Genomic DNA, 20069 nt, shown 5'->3' on the forward strand with positions numbered 1-20069 from the left:
TAATTTTCCTTCTGGGACACAGGTGAGCAGGGCTTCTGCCTCAAGTTGTGGTAGAACCAGCACGTCCACAAAACAGGAGAACTTGCTGAAGAATGTGTGTAACTAAGAGCAAGGGCTTGGAGGGCTGAAGGGTGTTATGGTTGGGGTTATATGGGTACATTTGGTCTGAAATCTAAGAAGAGGGAGAATGAGGTGCTAGTCCTATTCTGACCTTGCCTGGTGAAATTAAATTATATAGCTGTTGTTCAATCATGTGAAATATGGCTGGCACGCACTGGCTTAAGAAAGGTGAGTTTGATGCTGCTGCATGGGAGGAGGTGAGAGAAAGGATGTGCAAGATGGGCTAGAACAAGTTTGAGACACTGGGATTGCAGTGCTGGGCCGCAGAAAGACCTTGCAGTAAAGCAGAGACTGAAAGCAAAGCCTAGAGGCTGAACCATGCTCTGAGGATGAGATCTGAAACCAGAGCTAGAGCTAAAAGAAAAAATCCAGAATACACATGGAGGACTGGGTTACTTTTTGCTTCTGTGTTCCAGATTGGCTGGACTAAGGCTAATCGGGAGGAAGGCATGCCAAAGAGAAGGACACTGCAGCACTAGGAATGCAAGCTGATCAAATCTGTGTGTGCAGAGTATTTATTCAAATTTGTTTGAAGTAGCATAGAAGTCAAGGACTGATTTGCAAATCCAGCCACCTGGTCAACCGAGCTGCAGCCAAGTTTACACCTGCAGGACAGGGAGCTGCATTTTTTTCCCCAGCCAGGTCTGAAGACAAGGGCAGCACTTGTCCGTGGATGTCAGATTGCAGTCAGTGCTCAGGGAAGCCAGTCACCAAAAAGCCAGCAGGGACTGCAGCTAGGGTGGCAGTAGTGTGAAATGTTAAATAAAGCCTGATTAGAATGTGGAGATGTGAACAAGAGGGTTAATAGATTCGGGAGAGGAGCTTTGTGACAAAAGCAGTGGATAGAGGTTTTAACAAAGGGTATATTTCTTGTGCAGTGGTTACAGCAGGTTCATTTGGCAAGGTACTCTCTTAGGAACAAAGCCTCGGGAACTGAGTACATTCAATTTCCTCTTGCAAATGGGACAAATGATGATCTAAAAACAAATATGTATTTACTTTCTGCATTCCTTAGCACTTGAATAGCCATGATTAAAATGGCTATTTGTGTTTTGCTTTGTGATTTGCAGCCCTGCAACTCAGTTTAGTTCAGTCCTCATGGGACAACGTGTCTGTTGAAGCATATTATAAGCAGAAAATCTCAACAAGTTGCCAGGGTCGACTGGGAGAAGCAGACAGTGGTTTGGAGGCTGCTGCTTAGTACACCTTCAGGCTGCAGGCAGGGCTCTGCATCTCACCTCAGCAGCAGCTCTCACTGCAGAGATTTTATCAGCTGTTCTGGGAGCAGCCAAAGAAGGAGGTAGTGAGGAGGGAGAGGAGTGGCAGAAACGAATATAAGAACAGGACAGAAGGGAATGGCTAGAAACTTTACTGGCTGGCTTTGTGTAACCTTCAAGACAAGGTTTGGGAGAGAGCTTGTAGTGAAGTTTCAGAATGATCTCTTTTGCTGCCAAACCAGCTTGTTCTTCTCTTGTACAAACAGGGTTTCTGAGAAGGGGAATGAAAGACAAGATGTGCTGTCTGTTGGCTTCAACAGCACGCTTGACTCAGTAAACAAGACGTGATTTGGTCCCATCTTTCACTCTTGATTAGATTCATTTGGACACAGTCCTCCTGTAGGAGATACCTAAACTTCATGCTACGCAGGTTCTGCAAGGCAGGGAGGCCATACAGGATTGATGGTTGATAGAAACCATGGAGATATTGGAGACAGAAGCTGAGCCCTCCAAAACAGTGTAGTGCCAAGGTTCCTGAGTACAAGTGGAGAGTCCCATGTGGCACAGAGCATTGCTACCAGCTCAGGCACTGAAGTGGCACAGCCTTCATGGCTCCGTGCCATCCCTAAAAAGCTTTGAGTCAGAATAACTTGTTAGCTCTGGCGCTCTGAAATGGCTGTCTTATTTCCAGTCCCAGTGGCAAAGTCAGAAGTTCTGTCCTGCATTGCAGAGTGTGTTTTGCCCTGAATGATTTGCCTGCAGTCACACACCAGAGTCAATAGCAGGGTCAGGAGCTGATTCCTGTCTCTAAGCTATTGTCTAGCTCCAAAATATGTTTGCACCCGTAACTGCTGTCCTTTTTCTTACATTTGTATGATAGGAATATATTACCAGTCCATCCCAAAGGGTTCTGATAGAAAAACTGCCCAATGTCTTGGTACAGAGTTAGCATTTTGTCAGTGAATCTCACAGCTCTGACCAGGCAGGAAGCCGCACACACCTGTTCTCACCCAGTGCTCCCTGCCTTTGCTCCCAGGTGTGTGGTTTCACTCTGATGCGCCACTCCTCATGCTTCTCTGCTGAGCTGATTTCTCTCTTCTGGCTTAGTTTTGTTTTCTGCTGGATCAGTAGGCTGAATTGCTGCACATTCCAGCAAGTGCCAGAGCTGGTGCAGGGTAATGGCGGAGGAGATCCATAAGCAAGAGTAGAGGCTTGAGGCTCCTCTCAGCTGTTCTTGGATCAGTTCAAACCTTAGCATGTAAGTTTGTCATTGCCTGCAAAATTGCCACACAATCTACATTAGCTGTGGCTCACAAGAGGAGGAGAGTGTTTTGGGCCCAGGAGATGAGCAAACTAGACTGATGTGCAAGTTATTTTCCTTCTTGGTGCAGGTTGCCCTATTAATTTCTTTCTCTAATCCTAAAGCTCAATTGGATTAATATTTATGTCAAGTCACCACAAACAAACACACACACACTCATCCTCCCCAGTTGGCTCTGTAACCTTGAGGCTTTGGGGAGTGGTGATTATGCTGCTTACTGCAGCCATGCTCATTGGAACAAAGCAGGGGGAGACTCTGGGCTTCACTCTCCCATCTCAGCAGGATGCAGGCAGTAACGGGCATCCTGCAGAGAGGCTTGGCTCTCCCGCATTATCTTCTCAGGTACATGCAGAAGAATGACTGATGATAGGTAGGAATTGCTGCTGTCAGCATTGCAGAGCCCAGCAAAGCTGTAATCTCTCCTGCCAGAGCCTCATCTCTACTGAAGATCTGAATCTGGTATTCTCCTGAGCTCTCTGTTCTCCATATTCATTCCCCTTCTCCCCTTCCCCTAATAGTCTATCCAGTTCTTCTTAAAATACAGATTAAAACTGGGGAGATACTTACATATTCATGTCATTATTCTTAATAATCACCTGCTGCAGCACAATTGCAAGGAGCAGCATTAAAGAGAGAAGTGCTTTCCGAATCCTGCAGAAGCACTCATGACACGATCTCTCAGTGCCTGAAACAGCCGTGTAGTCACCATTATCACAGCCCTTCTTGCACAGATTCCTCCGTGGTCTGGCTGTCCACTGTCAACATTTTTGGTCCTGATCCTGCTGTCATTGGCCTGAACTCACCAGAGAGGATTTTGATACTGGCAGTTGGGAAAAAAAATAGTGATTGTTAAGGGTGAAGTACAATATGTGGAACATACAGTCTTTATTGGAGGATAAAGCAAATGTTGGACCAGTACTTGTCAAAGAAGAAGTGAAAGACTCACATGAGGGGAGGGTTTGAACCTGCTGATCTCACGAGGTCCTTACTATAGCACCATTGTGCCTCAGTGCTACAAAGGGAGCTGGGGATCCATCTCCTGAGCATAATCAGTCTTTGCCCTTCCCTGGGGACCAGCAGTATTAGTAGGCAGAAGGTTTAAGAAAGGATTTTTTTCTTCTGGTAAGTAATTAAACTTTAGAGCTGCTTTAGGGCACTGCAGAGGCCCAAAGTGTAATGAACCTCAGAATATTTAAATAAATTCACACAAGGAAAATCTTCCAATTATTATTGAATGCCGAGATGCAGCTTTGACTCGTGGCTGTGAGTAACCCTCATCTGCTTTTGTCAGAAGCTAGGAGGGTATGGCCTTGATCTAGGCCACTGTGTGCCTCTTTTGCTCTTTCTCCTCTTCCTCAAAGCATCTGAGATTGTCGAAGACATCACCTTTCATGTGTCTTTAGGCTGTTGTGCTCTGCAGTTTTCTGAACTGGCTCCAAGTGAATGTGTGCAAGGAGTTCGGTGCAGAGATCCTAGCTGGGGTCCTGGATAGAGTATAATCACATTAGCCTGGCAGCATGCCTTTGCTTATTAGTTCCCCTCCCTCCCCTCCTCTGAGCAGAGCTAATTAACCCAAGCACAGCACCGCACCAAAGCTATATTAATTCTTGTGGCTCCAGGGTTGGCTTAGCTCGTGCTACCTTGGGGATGGCACAGCACAGACCTATGAAGATAACTTTTGCCACCTGCTTTGTTAGCGCTAAGTTGGGTAAAGACTGCCACTATTCCCACATGTGCTCTGCCACAAAGCTGTCAGATGGGAGATTTCCCATTCATTAGCAGCCTGGACAACATTTGAAGTGTTATTCCCAAGTTGGCCAATGTCTTTGATTCCTCAGGTGGATTTCCCCAGGTTCTTAGAATCCAAAGGGGTTACAGAGAATTCTCCCTTCCTGAGCCAGCATATCAATTTTGGAAGGTGGGAAGGCTGTGAAACTCCTTGACTCTTCTGGTGATATGTGAGAGGCTTGGAAGCATGCAGCACTCAAGAAACTGAAGGTGTTTGGGAAATTTAATCAAATTTCCTAATGAGGAATAAGTTTGGAGAGCCTTGCTTTGTCCAGTTACAACTGCACGAGTTGTGTATTAACTCAGCTCTGTTCAAAGACAGCCTGAGAGTTGTTGTATCCCACGTTACTGTGAATCAAAGCATTTGGGTTAGATAACGAGGCTTAGAAATGATGTGATATATTGATTGTTTCTAGCTGCAAGGGCTGCTGATGTGCAGCGTCTCAGGCAGTGCCTCCAGACAGGTTCTTCTGTAATCAGGGCTGGCTTTTCTGGCAGCTTTGTAGGCCAGTCAGCTCAGGATTGTGTGCCCAGCACAGCAAAGTAGCTATTCTGCAGGTACCACATCCATGTCCTTTTTCATAGACTCATAGACTCATAGAGTGGCCCGGGTTGAAAGGGACCACAATGCTCATCTGGTTTCAACCCCCTGCTACGTGCAGGGTCACCAACCAGCAGCCCAGGCTGCCCAGAGCCACGTCCAGCCTGGCCTTGAATGCCTGCAGGGATGGGGCATCCACAGCCTCCTTGGGCAGTGCTTATAAGAAACTGGTAACAGGCTGTTGTAAACAGTGTTTGTTAATGTACTACGTAGTTGTTTTAAGGTTATTTAATTGTTTTCATTAGACAGTCTTGGGTTGATTATAAAACCAAAATGCCTTCTGAATGAAAACCCAGCGGTTTCTTCTAAAAACATCTTGCAGTGGAGTTCCCCTTTACGGCTGTAACTTAACTGGAGTCAAGTAGTTCGGTTTCTTTGCAGAATATTTTGTGATGAACATCCTGTTCCATGGAAGTGCTTACCCACATCTTACAGTGACACTGTAAAACATCCTCCAGATACCCGTGCAGCGATCAGTCGTCACAAAGCAGGCAGTTCAGTGCCCAGGAGCACATCCATCTTCCAAGCAGTAGCACCTGTACAGACAGCATGGCTGGCTGAGTGGGCTCACACACAGAGTCCAGGCAGTGCCCTCTGTGCTCACACAGAAGTTGGTGACATTTTGGTGTCTTTGTAGCACATCTTGACAAAAGGAAACACTAATCTGCCATGTAGTTTTGCCTTCTGTCACCGAGTTTATGCTGGGGATTGGTCTTGGTCTGCTGTATCAAAGATAAAGTGATTGTAGCTAAGATTTTGACATTTTAATTCTTTCTGAGAGTGGAAGCCAGACAAATAGCTCTTGTTCTTTAAGCAGTGTCAAGCACAGCCTGGGCTGAGCAGTGTGTTGGTGCACGCACGAGTGCTGCGTGTTGTCACGGAAAGGAAAGTGCTCTTGCCTCAGCAGTTCTTTGTATCCCAGTGTGGGATTTCAAACTTCATTATCAGTTTTGAAATTCACTTTGGCACTTGAACCAGAAATAAATAAATAAAGAAATAAATAAGTACATCACAATGTGAAGAGCTCGGGCTCCCTGCTGAGCCACCTCTCCCGGCAGAAAGCTGCTCCCGGCAATTCTGATTTCACATCAGACTCTGCTCCCTTTCCTACATCTCTAGTCTTTGTCTCCTGGTAGATTTTACCTCATTTCTCTTGTCTTTCTTTTCTGATGAAAGTAATGCTGATCTCTTTTCCCCCACCATGCTTCCAAGTATGTGGATCCAGCGACATGACCTGACGTCTCTCGAATGTCCCGTGATGGGGATTTCACAGTGCTTGAAGAATAAAAGATCCATTGGTCGTGCCCAAATGTCCGCTGTGCTGGACTACAGATGTATGCTAGAATGTGCTGGCCTTTCCCAGGTTGTTTGTGGAAAACAGGCTGTTTCTTTGGCTATGGTGTATGGTTTGTACGTAGTACATTCCTAATTGTGGAATCTTGCCATCAGGCACAGGATTAAAGCTTAAGGCAGAGCACCTGTAAAAGCAAACAGGCGTTGCCACAGCATTTGAATGCAAACAGGTAAATGCAAATGTGTCCGTCTGAAAGTTCTGGGATTTCGTCTCCTGAGACCCCTGAAGCCCACGGGCATTTCCATCACTTGCAGCTAAGCAGGGCCACGTCTTATGACAGCCAGCTCATTGCACTGTGCTGAACAGCACCCGTGGTGGGATTCCCTGCTTGTGCTGCGGCCGCTGCAGTAATGCAGCCAATGGGAGGAAGTAAACAGCTGCTTCATCAAGCTCCTAATTGACCCTGCTGACATTTCACCGCCAAGAAATGGGATCGTCTGAAGCTTAATCCTTGCCTGAATTGAGCTACTGATGAACAGCAAGGCAAGGCAGCAACAGAGAGAGGCTCCTCATTATAATGAATGTTGTATAGAAAGTGGAAAACTCCAAAAATTCTCTGCTAGTGTCGGTGATATTTGTAGCAGAACAAGAGATTGATTCTACATAGGATCATTTCTGAAGGTATCACTGCTATAGAGTTAAAAGCATTCCATGTATTTCAGCATGTAACATGCAGCACTTGAAAATCATCCTCCCGTAGCGAAATGAGCTAGTGCTGCAGTGCAAAAATTAACCCAGTGTTTGGAAGAGCTCAGAACCAGGATGGCGTATAAAACTTCTTGCAGACTGAAGACTGGATCTGTAGGAAGCAATCAATAGCACCCAGAGCTGAAGTGTTGGCAGGATAAACTGCTAGCTTGTACCCAGTGCAGTCCTCGGCAAAATATCGGGGAGAAAGCAAAGTGTTGTGTTCTAAAGCTGACACAAAATAAGCTTCAAGTAAGAGGAAATCAGCAAAGACTGCACCAGCACTCTTGGCCCAATTTCATTTGTTACAAATGTTCCATTTTCTTGCTTAAAACCGCTCTCTCCTGGAGTCACTGGACTCTGAGAATGTGCATTGGTCACACTGAGATCTCATGGTCACAGATCTTGAGGGTGAGAGCATGAATGGCTTCAAAGCCAAAAAGCAGGACTCAGAGTTCATTAGTTTCTGATGGCTACTAAGTGCTGGGGAGCTGACACGGCGGCACTGTTCTACTCCTAATCATATGTCAGAGAAAGTAAAACAAAGGTGCAACTGTGTCCTATCGAGACACTCCATCTGGTGAATCTTGTCACTTGATCTTTGCCCTTATGAAGCACAAATGCACTTAAAAGAGATGCAGTGCTGTACATCATGGCTGATTACCTGTATCTGAATCCAGTCTCAGGATGTATACTGCCATTCCCACACAGCACTTGCGATGCTGTCAGAGCATCATAATATTTCACTTAATTGAAAATGCATTACTCTGCTTGGCTCCCCTTTTCCTTACACAAGTGCATCTCTGTTGACCTCCAGGAAGTTGAGGTGTGGAGAATGGGAGCAGGATTAAAGTCCATCTCATGGCTGCTTCAGCCCATTTCTGGAAGTAATACGACTCTATATGGGAAATGTGCTTTTATCTGTGGATGAAGGGCAGCTAGGATCCCAAGTACCTTCATTACAGTAGGTTACCAGCATGTGCCCGTGTTGGTGAGCATTCTGTGCAAGTGCATGTGTTTGAATTAGCCCAGCTGCAAGAACAGGAGATGGCATTTCTCTGAAGCTCTGCAGAGTGAGATCTGTGGACCAAAAGAGGACTCAGAGAGCATCTGTGCCAGGGTTGGGATGGGAGCAGCTCTTCTCAAAAGCAGCGTCTTTTTCATATCCAGAAATAGGCTGAGGAAATAGTCTGGCTTTTCCAGACAGTGATTTATTACTGCCAAAGAAAGGAGGGCTCTTGACAGAGACTGAGGGCATGAAAGACATTAAAAATATTTAGTTCTCCTCAGACTGTGAGTGAAGTGTGTGAGGGAGGGGAGCGGTGAGACAGCTGGGGAAAGCTGCAGGTTCTATAAGAAAATATACTCATCTGAGCTTCTGGGCAGCCTGGTCTGGTGGTTGGCAGCCCTGCACGTGTCAGGGGATTGAAACTAGATGATCCTTGTGGTCCTTTCCAACCCAGGCCATTCTATGATTCTAAGTGGTTCCCTTTTGATATATTGCCCCTTCAAAGGCTCATTCAAGGAAAAACAGACTTAAAATAAGCTCAAAATTAAACAGACTCGATTGTCTTCAGAACGATTTAAATAATTCCTGATGAGTCTTTCCATTTGAACTTGGAGAGGCCACTAATCTCTGCGTGTCGCTCTGGCGTGGGGTGAGGGGAGGTAGCACTGCCAGGGACAGGAGAGCCGAGATGTGTCCTTCTGCTTTCACTGTGGCAGAGAATTATGGATTCTTATTTCACAGTTTTCTTTCGTAACCACACTTTTAATTCGTAAGCAGAAGGAAAACCTTTCATTCTGGAGGAGTAAAGTCTGTCCTGTTTTTACACCGAGCCTTATCTGGGGACAGTGAGTGTAGGAGAATCTGACAAGCCCTAGAGGCTTTGCGGGGCGGTAATTTATTGTTCTTTGTTACAAAGCAATAAATCTGTATACAGTAGTGAGTAAGCAAAGAGTCCTGAGCGTTCCTATCCATCCTGTGCTTGCTGGGGCATTCCTCCCACAAAGCCAAGATCAGCTGGAGATTGATAGCAAGTGCTTACGGTGGGGAGAAGAAGGTAAGTGGGCTGGTGGCTGGTATTTCTGCCACTGGGCACCCTCACAGGTATCACCTGGTGCTCCAAAAGTGGGGCTCCTGGGTGGAACGTTCCCGTGGTGGTGCTTTTGCTGTGTGGTAGACAGGGTCCAATTCAGGACATGGGATTTCCACTCATTTTGCCTCCTCGTTGATGAGCTGCAGGCTATGCAGCACCTAGCACAGCCCACTACAGCATCCTGCCAGCCTCTCAGAACTCCAGCAATCCAAATAATAAAGTACAGCATTCATTGCCAATTCAGCTCCCAGCTCCCTGTGGGGAGGTGGTGACTCGCTTGACTTTGATCATGCTATAGTGATCATGAATATTTACAGCCAGCTCCTCTGCTGCAAGCTATAGACAAAAAGCTCTGGAAATGCCAGGAAACCCCGAGTGTCCCCTCTGCCACCTTGGCTTCTCCGAGTAATTCCTTCTCCTCTCTGGTGCAGATCAAGTTGTTAGCATGCAAGGCAGTGCCAGCACAGACTGTACTGAGTGCTGAGTGACACTGATGTGTGCAGGGAAGGTCTGTAATGAGCAGAAGTTCGGTAATTAGGCACTTCAGCACAAGCTGCAGTAAAGGGACAATCAGGGGCAGATTTATTGGGGGAGAGAAGGAAGGCAAAGGGGGTGTGTGGTCTCTCATCAGCATTCTTAGTATGGATGAGACTCTGTACTGCACACCTGGTGGAAGGGGCATGAACACTGCAGCACATACACCTTGTCCCTGCAGCATCTACAGGACAAGTGGGCCCATTTAGAGTCGTGTGCCCTTGAAGAGGTGTCAGTTACTGATTGAAAGCACCCTTCATCCCCAAACACTGCTCTGGCATCAGACAGCGTGCCCTTGTATTCCCCTCTAAATGGCAGGATGGAAATGCAAGTCATTAGGCAGAAACACAGACAGGTTAGGTAGCATAAGTGCATGGAGCAACAGGGATCCAGCTAGAAATGAAGAAAATCAGGACCTGTGCAGCTCTAAGTGAGAAAACAAAGGTGTTTGTAGTGGGCAGGTGAGAACACAGAGGAGAGGAAAAGCAGGCTATGGGTGCATCTTCATGCGAGTAAATGTGGTATTTGGTTTTGCATGCCGTCCTTCAGGCATCTGCTCCCAGTTCTTCCTCTGTGCTGTTAGTGAGGACAGTACTCGGGGAATGAGGAGCTGTGTCCATGGGGTAACTGGCTGAGGATAAGATTAAGGTTAAAACATCAGGCATCTATTTGGGAAACATAATAAAGTTGTCTGCAAACTTGCCGTGTTTTAAGGCAATTGCTCTGTCCTGCACCAGATTTACCTGCCTTGGCCAACCCAACTTGGTGTGAAGAAGTCGGGCATGGGAATCCAGTAGTGTGTATTTGTTCCCATGCAGGTGCCATTTATTACATGACCTGATAACTCCCTTTCTTCTTTTCTCCTCTGCGCAGTACAAGCAAGTGGAGCAGTACATGTCCTTCCACAAGCTCCCTGCAGACATGCGGCAGCGCATCCATGATTACTATGAGCACCGCTACCAGGGGAAGATGTTTGATGAAGAGAGCATCCTGGGAGAGCTGAGCGAGCCCCTCCGAGAGGTGAGGGGAGAGTGCATGTTCCCACCATCTTTGGCAGCTGTGCACTGTCCCGTTCCCATGGCTTGCAGAGGCAGCAGTGCAGTATGCAGGCCGTGCCATGTGCTCATTACATGAATAGTTGCATCTTGGAAGCTCTTGAGCCCATGGCAATGTTGGAGAGGAGCAACAAGTTACAAGACAGGTCATGTCAGTGAGGTTAAGACAGCCACATGCTTTGAATCCTTTTAGAAGACAGTTTGCTTGCTTTCCTGAGCCTGGCTAACGCCTGGCTGGCTGTACAGCACACAGAAGAACCCACTGCCCCTTTGTGTCCTTAAGGGCACCGTCAGATCTGTCCAGCAGATTCTGGTGGGGATGTGGAGGTGATTTTCACTCCCCTTCCTGCACTGTTGGACACTCCAAACTTCTGCCCTTTTTGTTTGTACAACAGACATGAGTATCTTAATCCTGCTGAGCTCTCCCTCCTTCCTGTGCAGTGTAAGAGTCTGTGGTCCTTGCACTGCAGAGTCAATACTATGAATGGATACCCTGGGATTTTTGAGAATGGCACAATGTCTAAAATGAGAAGCCTGGAAGAGAAGTCCCAGTAAGGGGGAGACACATGCTTCCCCTGCCCTCCTTCCTGCTCCAGTCATCCAGATCCTCCTCCTGTGCTTGCCTGGGGAGTGTTGTGCTGGGTGATTTACTCAGTATCACTTTGCTGCCTTCTGAGTCTGAGCTGACATGGCACAGAGCAGCTCCTGTGCAATGGAAAATGCTGTCATACCCTCTGAGTGACACCAAGCCGCAGGAAGAGGCACAGTCCCCGTCTGCTCTGTGACAGCTGAACAGCTGAATTGGGTTTTCTTCAGCTGAGGTTGATGATCCAGCCCATGCCCCAGTGACTGGTGGGCACCTCTCCTTCCCTCCTCTTGATACTGTCCCCAGCTGCCCAGGATAATTATTTCTCTGAGAGCCGTGGCACATTTGTGCTGTTTAATATCTCATTGTCAAGCAAGGGCAATAGAGTACGTAGGGCTGCCAAGGTGAGTTATAACATTTTCCCAGAGTGGAGCTCTGGGCTTTTTCATGCACAGTTTTACCACTGCTATGCACCTCTCACGTACTTTAAAGCTTTCTGCAGGAAGAGATATATTTTATGTATTTGGGAGGATGGGGGGAATCACTCTTTTGTCCCTGCTCAAAGGGAAAGCATATGAATGAAAGCAGTGAAGCGTGGTGTCAAACTATCAGCTTCAGTTAGCACTGCTACGTGCTGTGAGCATCCAGAGGCCTATTCTAGCCAACACGGGGAGCCAGACTAAGGGAACAGCATCTTTTTGGACTATTTAATGTACAGTGTGAATTTTTTAATACAAGTGGGAGAATGTTACGTGCTATTAGGTGTTGACTGAGCATACATGTGTGCCTTTTCCACTTCCTCGTCCCATCTTTTCTTCCCACCTCTCTTCCCAACCCCTTTCTCTCTCTCTTTATTCACTGTGCCATCAGGAAATCATAAACTTCAACTGCCGGAAGCTGGTTGCCTCCATGCCACTCTTTGCCAACGCAGATCCCAACTTTGTGACATCCATGCTGACCAAGCTGCGGTTTGAGGTATTCCAGCCTGGGGATTACATCATTCGGGAGGGCACCATTGGCAAGAAGATGTACTTCATCCAGCACGGGGTGGTGAGTGTCCTCACCAAAGGCAACAAGGAGACCAAGCTGGCAGATGGCTCCTACTTTGGAGGTGCGTGTTTATGAGTCACCCTTTCACAGTGGGGCCCACTGCTAGTGTTCATACGGTCCTTAACTTGTCCTGGATACACGGGTGGAGCAGCATGTGGTACTGAAACCTCAATCACTTCTTCGTCCACCTTCTGTTCATCTCAGCTGTCTCACAGCTTCTCATATAGTAAATTGTACGGTGGGTTGTGGCTGGGACTCACGGGCATTGCAGGAGTCTGGCCTATAAATAATAGCAAAGTGCAGAGGGAAAACTAAGCTCTTGTAGTTTCATTTCTGTCTGCCCCAAGCAAACTGATGGATGTGTGAAGCTGAGAATGTAAAGAGAAAATATGGAGCATTCTCTGTTCTCCAAGCACATTTATAGTGCTGCCTGTTCCTACTGTCTGGCATCTATCATATGAAGTACTGTATAAACATGGAGGGAAAAACATAGTCCATCATCTCCCCAGTCTGAGTCTCAGCAAAATGTCGTGAAGGTCAGCAGGCAGGTACAGTGTGTCAGCAGCAGTGAAACTAGTACAAGGTCAGAAAACACCATAGAGAAGATTTAGGATACTGCTAACAGAGTAACACAGAGACTATCAGAGCCCTGCAAAGACCTCACTGACACCCCAGGACAGACAGTTCTCAGGGAGATGCGAGTTTCAGTACCAGTGCTGAACGTGCATAATTGCCTACTGAGAGGGGGTAGAATGAAACCTGCCCTTCTGTAAGGACTATTTTCCATTAAATCCTCTTCTCACACTCATAGTTCCTGCAAAGAAAACCTGTTTGCATTCACCTGCTGGCTTTTTGGTACGGAGATTCTGTACATCACTAGCAAGTTGGGTTTGCTTGCTGGGATTTGGAGTTAGAAGGCGGGAGTAAGGATGCTACACACGCACTTCCTCACACATTCAAAGACAGCACAGTCTTATAAGCACCATTTCCTTAGGAAAGCAGCCTAAAAACCTCACTCACCACTTTGTAATGCTGCTATGCCAGTGCCTTGGGGTGGACCCAGAATGAATCCTCAGTATGGTGCTGATAGATTAACACCCAGCATATGCTGTCAGTGACAAGACCTTCTGTCTTTAGGTCACACCATCTGTATTTAAGTGCCTGTTCTAGGTGCCCAGACTCTGTGTTCATTCAGTGGAAAAGCAGGCCTTGGGAGCTCTGTGCTGGGTGTTCAAGGAGCATGCCCAAATGGGGTTTTTATGCTGGAGTCAAGGACTTTCTGTTCTCCAACCAGCTGAACACACTCTTAGGAGTAACTGACTTCAGTGTAAATACACCTAGAGTTAGTATTGAGTGAGTGCCACTAACTTGGCTTATCCTGACTATCTGTAAGCTTGTGACACATCTACAAGTAACTTCCAAGCATCTTTGAAAAGACAAATGTTTTGAGTATGAGGATCACAGTTATTAACAGGCAGTAAGGCCACAGGTCAGCTCAGAGCCTCTACTGCAAATCTAGGGAGAGAATTAGCTTCAATGAGGGCACGACATGACCTCCTGCTCCCAGTGCCCACGAGGAGCTAGAGAAAGACAGCGTCTCCATTCTGAATGCACGAGTAATATCTTTGATAATCCACCATAGCAAAACTTGACTGGCTAATTAGATCAGCGGAATCCCTGAGGTGTGGTTGTACGTAGCAGCTGCCACAACTGAGCCCCCTGGTATTTTATTGCTTAAATGTTACTGCACGTGGAGAACATTCTTGGTGTTCCTGCTTCCAGCAATTGGGAAAGCTGGCAGAGTCCAGCTTGCGAGGGGACTGGGTGTGAGGCAGGGCTGCTGAGCAGCAGTGCCAGGTTTTGTCACATGGGGGTGGTAATCTCTGTCCCCACGTTCTCAGGCTGGGTCTCTCATTGCAGAAATTTGCCTGCTGACTCGTGGCCGGCGCACAGCCAGCGTGCGAGCTGATACCTACTGCCGGCTCTACTCCCTCTCGGTGGACAACTTCAATGAGGTGCTGGAAGAGTATCCCATGATGCGGCGAGCTTTTGAAACGGTGGCTCTTGACAGGCTGGACAGAATTGGTAAGTAAATGCTTGAAGGTCTCCTTTCTTCTGCTTGCATCCCTGGCATCCTCTCCCCAGACGTGATCCTCCGTCCCTTTGCTGGAGTTGTAAACAGGAGATCCTGCTCTGTCTCTCCTTGCCTGACTACAAGGAGACCCATTCAGTTGAAAACCTCATTCTTCTCTTTCTCTCTCACATACACGTTTCTGCCTGCTCCATATCAGCCTGACCCCACAGGGACCATCCTGGTGTATTCACTACAGTTTGAATTTTAGCTCGGGATATGGAAATACCCACAGCCTCCCAGGTTCAAGGGAAAGTAGGCTACGCTGTGACCTCCACCAAGTACCGCAAGCATATCTCAGTATTTCATTGAAATGTTCTGCTGCAGAAATCATCTCTCAGCATGAGGACTTTGTTAGAGTGTGACCTGTTTTTACACAGATGCTGGATGGGGTATGACTGCATGGGTTAACGGTATTAATTTTCTAAACTTAAGACAGGAACTGGCATCTACGTTGATGAGGAAGGATCTTCTCTGGTATATCAATGCATAATGAAATGCAGACCATAACGCACTCTCATGGGACAGTTGCTTTTCTGACCGTAGTTTACAAGCAGCTGGAGAAGCAGGAAGTGCTGTCAGGGTAGGGAAAGCTTGGTGTGCTTTCTGATCTCTTGTGCAAGGCCATCAGCAGAACACAACCACAAAGCACCCATCCAGCTGTCCATTAGAGTCCAACTATAAATACTTTCAGTAGAAACAGGCAGCCAAACAAAGACATGGAACAGCTGCTAAGATACCCCCCACAGTTAACCAAAGAGTATTATTGGATTGCAGTAGCTTGCAGTGGCCCATTTCAGGATGCTCTCCTGCCCTGGGGAAGGCATAACTTGTGCTGCAAGCATCCTTGTCTGGTCAGAGACTGGGGCACCAGTTGTTGGTCATGACCAGAAAAATTTAACATGGAAACAGTAAGTGACTTAAACAAGGTCATGCACAAAATATCTGCAGAGCTGTGGACTTAGCATTTAAGAGTCCTAGTCTTAAGTTTCTTATTATACCTTGCTTAGAGCTGCATGCATTTCCATTGCTTTTCAGAATCAAAAAGGTCAGCGCGAGTCTGAGTACAACGCAGAAAGCAAGGAGAATAATGGGGTGAGGGGGGCAGGGAGGAAGCTGGCAGCCCAGCAAGGGGTGCGGAGCCTCTGGGGCTTTTTATGTGGGGAACATTGTATTCTGTGCATCTCATTACCTGCTTCAAACAGGGAAGTGTGACCCTTGAGGAAAAGGTTATGAGCTAAATATGTAGAGTTTGGCCACTAATGAGGCCCTAGTGTACGTGACAACAGTCTTATCACATGGGTTATTTAAATGAGACTGAACTAACTCCTAGAAAATGTAAGGTCAGATACAACCAAGGGTGAGGCAGCTTGATTTCATCTCCAATTCTTCAGCTTTAGATGGTCAGCGCTGCTCAGCTTCCTGGCCCAGTGCTTTTTGTGACTGTGTATACAGGTGAGCAGGGTGTTGTGTGCCTGTCTTTGACACTGTGAAATTATGTAACTCCATGGGTGCTTAACCTATGGTGAGCTTGACAGCTAGGATGGTACCAGTTCCCAAGTGAGCAAGTTTGAAGCTAACTGGGTATGTCTTCTCTTGCAGTCCTTGAGCTGCTGTGTAGATGTAACCTTGCTAGTGTGAGCCTTTCACAATGTGGATCAAAGTGAGTTGCCAAAAGTCATAATAAAAGTCATCGTTAGTTCAGGGTATCATACAGTGGAGAAACTGAGACACGGGGAGGTAAAGCCAACCTGCTCTAGATCACACCAAGTCAGGGATATTACAAAGAATAAACCTTGCTGGCTCAACTCCTAACTCTCTAAGCACAAGGTAGCACTCCCTTTCCACAACTTCATCAGAATTATGTTGGAACTGCTTTTGTGATGTTGCTTGTCCAGGAATCAGACCTCTCATCTGGGGCATTTCCTTGCAGGCAGCCAAAAATGGTACATAGCCCTTTCGCATTTTCAGCATGGAGGAAAGCAGGAAAGGTTAGCAAAAGCCAGATGGAAACCTCCACATCTGTGCTGCTGTGAGAGCTCCCTTGAAGTGACGGTCAAGGGGGAGAGCTGCCTCTCACAACTCTGCTTTCCAAACCAGCATAAAGAACCTCACTTGCTTCTCTGCCAGGAGAAGTTCCCTTCTGCATGCAGCTGCAAAATGTCAACATAAGGTCAGAAGGTGACACAGAGCTGCTGAAATAACATGCCCTTTGGTGCAGAGCTCTGGCACTGTCCTCCCCTCCTTTTGCAGTTCTGCTGACATGAGAAAGTATTAGTCTCTTCACTGTATAAAAGGCATGCACCTTCAGAGGAAAAACCCAGTGCTGTCCCTGTTAAGTCGAGAGCTGCCCGTTCTAGCTTTACATCCTCTACTATTGCAAAACAGTATACTTGTAGCACTTTCCCACCCCGCTGTGCTCAACATTCTTTGGCTGGAATTTCCCTAAAGAGCTGGTTTCCTACTGAAACTGGCAGATTCCATGGAAATCCCTGCCTTTTATAAATGAAGCATTTTTTCACCTTCTGCTGAAACGTGTGCCATCCAGCAGCAGCAGTGCAGTAGCTGTGTAACAGCATGTGACTGTTTATTGAAGTCAGGAATACTGCACTAAGCTGAGACTCTGAAAGTAAGGGGGCTTTTGTAGGGAGCTGAGGGCAGGTCAGAAGCACAGAAGAACCAAGCATGAACTGAAGCAGAGCAGTACTTTTGGTTCTTGTTATGTTCAGCTCAGGATTTGTCCTCAAGATGGAAGCGAGTGGGAGCCTCCTTCCAAGTCAGCAGTGCATTCACTGACTCCCTTCTGCCCAGATGACAACATGTCCTTGAGAAGTCCCAGCCTGAGGACATGAAACGATTCAGAGGGCTCTGTCACTGCCAGGATAGGTCCATCCAGTATTCTCCCTTTGCAGTGAGGAACCAAAAGAGCAGAGAGAAGAAACAGCCCATCCAGCCACAGGAGAGATGTTGACAGGATTAGCAGCTGTACCAGGGATTTGGAAGTGTGATCTAAGTTTGTCTAAGAAGCAGAGAGACAGGATGAGAATGCGAGACCCCATCCCTTGAAGCAACAGGAGCGGTACTGCTTGACTGGAGGTGCAGTGAGGCATCCACTTTGCAGAGCAAATGCAGTCTGAAAGCCCGTGGCCGGGCAGAGGGGAAGAAAAGGGGCAGATGCACGCTGATCTGCGTGCCCCCATTGCTTCCTGCTGGTACACGGGCACTGCAGCAGCAGGAAGGGCACAGCCCCCCTGAGAGCTGTCAGCTCCAGTGATTGCTCTGCCAAAGAGCACGTTGATGTATCCTCCTAACCTCTGCTGTTAATGGGAATTGATATTGGCATCCTGCCTGGGCCACGTGTGGCTGGGGAAGAGGTTTCCCAGGTGTTTTGCACTTGCAGAGCTCTTTAAAGACTGGAAAGAATTAGTCTCCAGGAATTGACTAGGGCCTGATTCTGCAGTGATTTGTGCCCCTGCTTAACTCTCTCTTTGAGTAACTTCAGACTTTAAAGTACTCCTCAGGCTGCAGAAAATCACATGCGTAGCTCTCCATAGGCTCAGAGCCTGAAGATGGAGACTTGAGGAAATGAGGCTGATCATTGATTAATGATGATTTTAGCACTGGGCTAAATTTCCTCTTGTTCTTGACCAATCTGTGAAATTCTTTGTAGCGTTTGTGTGTTTAACTGATTTGTTCCTTTCTCCAGTGAGTGATTCTTTGCATGACAGGCGTTTGTGAGCAGGCCCTGTTTGCTACGTGTCCGTTACATAAGCTGTGTGATTCTGTTCCTGCCTGGCAGTGAATCGGGCTTGGGATGCTCACTGAAGCTTAAAATTAGATTTTCACAAGTATTTGCACTTGTAAAACACAACCACTCCAATGTCCACTGAAAGCAAATACAATATGGGTTGTGAATATTGTCAGATCAGGATTCCCTCATCCGTTCAAAAAATACTGGGAGACAATTATTTACTGATCTTTAAATAGAGATGTCTGCCTTGAGGTGGGAGCTGAAAGAGCGTTCTGGAGCCAGAGGAAGTCATTTCTTTTTCAGTTGCTTTGGGAATGTCTCACTTCAAGTGGTTTGAAATGCGTATGTTTTGAATGCCACTTGCATGGATTTTGGTCCATGGATCTCAGTTAATGGATTAAAAATGCCTTGCATTTCCTCCAGGCATTGCAGATGCTAAAAAACAAATCTAAGGCAACACAATACCAGCCTAAATATTATTACATAATGTTATTACAGCACAAGAGTGCCTGTTTAAAATATTAGAGTGGCAGAAGTTTTAAAAGCTTTGTCATACGAGCCACAAAATAGCTGTTCTCAGGCTTTTTCACCGGGCACCTTTTGTCAGCTCACGATCACCCTTCTGCAATGGAAACTGAAATCCTGTTGGGTTCGCAGCCCTGCTTGTCTGGGTCATGGCTGATAGAGGTGGGACTGGCCTGTGTTAGGCTGGGTGAACTATGAATGAGAGATCTGGGACCTGCGCCAAGCTCTGCCACAGATTCCCTGCTTGTCCTTGTCACGCCTTTGCAATGTGCCTCAGTTCTTCATCTCTTCTACAGAGAAAATAATATTAGCAAAGGCGGAGCTCAGTCTGAGCACGTCTTAGCTGCCTGTTCCCTTGTGGCGGGTGCCATGCAAAATCACATGGAATGGACTGAAATGTGTATAAATAAAGCAGCCTGTGCTCAGCACAAAGTGTGTGCTGCATCCACATTGAGGTCCCGGTTTTGTTTATGCAGGTGATTAACCCCCAAAGATCTGCACGTGTGAGATGAGCAAGCAGATTTACTCACTGGGCTATATATATATGTCTCTTATTTGCAGTTGCTGATAAAGGCACAGGTGATGAAAGCTTATTATCCAAGTGCTGAGCTGCTATGGTATCGATGCTTGATGAGTGAAAACACAGGTTTTCCTTTGTTGTGCCCTCTCTGGTCACCTGAAAAGCCCATAAACATGACTGTTTATAAGGAGCTGGGGTTCAAATACTGCTGTGTGTGCTTCTCTGACCTGAAATCTTCTCCCGCTGTTTCTAGCAGTACAATGCACAGACCCAAATCTGACTTTGACAGTCGGCAGAGAGAAAAAGGCATTTCTAGAATATGATTTGTCTTCTTTGAGATGGCTGTCTGAAATGGCCTTGGCGAGCCACACCTGGCAATGCAGTCTTAGCTCTGATATCTTCAAGGTAGGAGTTCAAACTTAGGCAGGAATTCAATTTCTGAATTATTTTTTCTCTGGAATTGAAGGCCCAGACTCGGTGTACATCAGCCTAAGGAAAGCTATCGATTGGCAGCTCACCATGAGTGAGCACATATGACTTAGGCTTAATTAAGGTGAACTGGCAACCCTGTCTGAATGTGGAAGCACTGTTTCTCATGCAAGTCTGGAAGGAAAATAAAGCCTGAGACATCTGGACAGAAGGGGGACAGTGATGAGATCCCAGGAGAACTGTCTTTGACTTTGTAAATAACCTTGATCACATCAGTTGATCCCAACCTGTCTACCTTGCA

At 46.8% G+C, this 20069-nt stretch overlaps 1 protein-coding gene across 2 annotated transcripts in view; it reads left to right on the forward strand.

Annotated features, from left to right (window-relative positions):
- The window catches only part of HCN4 (hyperpolarization activated cyclic nucleotide gated potassium channel 4), a 97195-nt gene that overhangs the window by 65414 nt on the left and 11712 nt on the right, over nt 1–20069 (forward strand). For both annotated transcript variants that reach the window (XM_072345888.1, XM_072345889.1), the window contains 3 exons: nt 10595–10741; nt 12233–12473; nt 14333–14497. In XM_072345888.1, coding sequence (XP_072201989.1) covers nt 10595–10741; nt 12233–12473; nt 14333–14497 — 553 coding nt within the window. The remainder of the gene's footprint in view (nt 1–10594; nt 10742–12232; nt 12474–14332; nt 14498–20069) is intronic.

The sequence above is a fragment of the Excalfactoria chinensis genome, chromosome 10 (genome assembly GCF_039878825.1).
Source record: "Excalfactoria chinensis isolate bCotChi1 chromosome 10, bCotChi1.hap2, whole genome shotgun sequence".
NCBI classification, from domain to species: domain Eukaryota; kingdom Metazoa; phylum Chordata; class Aves; order Galliformes; family Phasianidae; genus Excalfactoria; species Excalfactoria chinensis.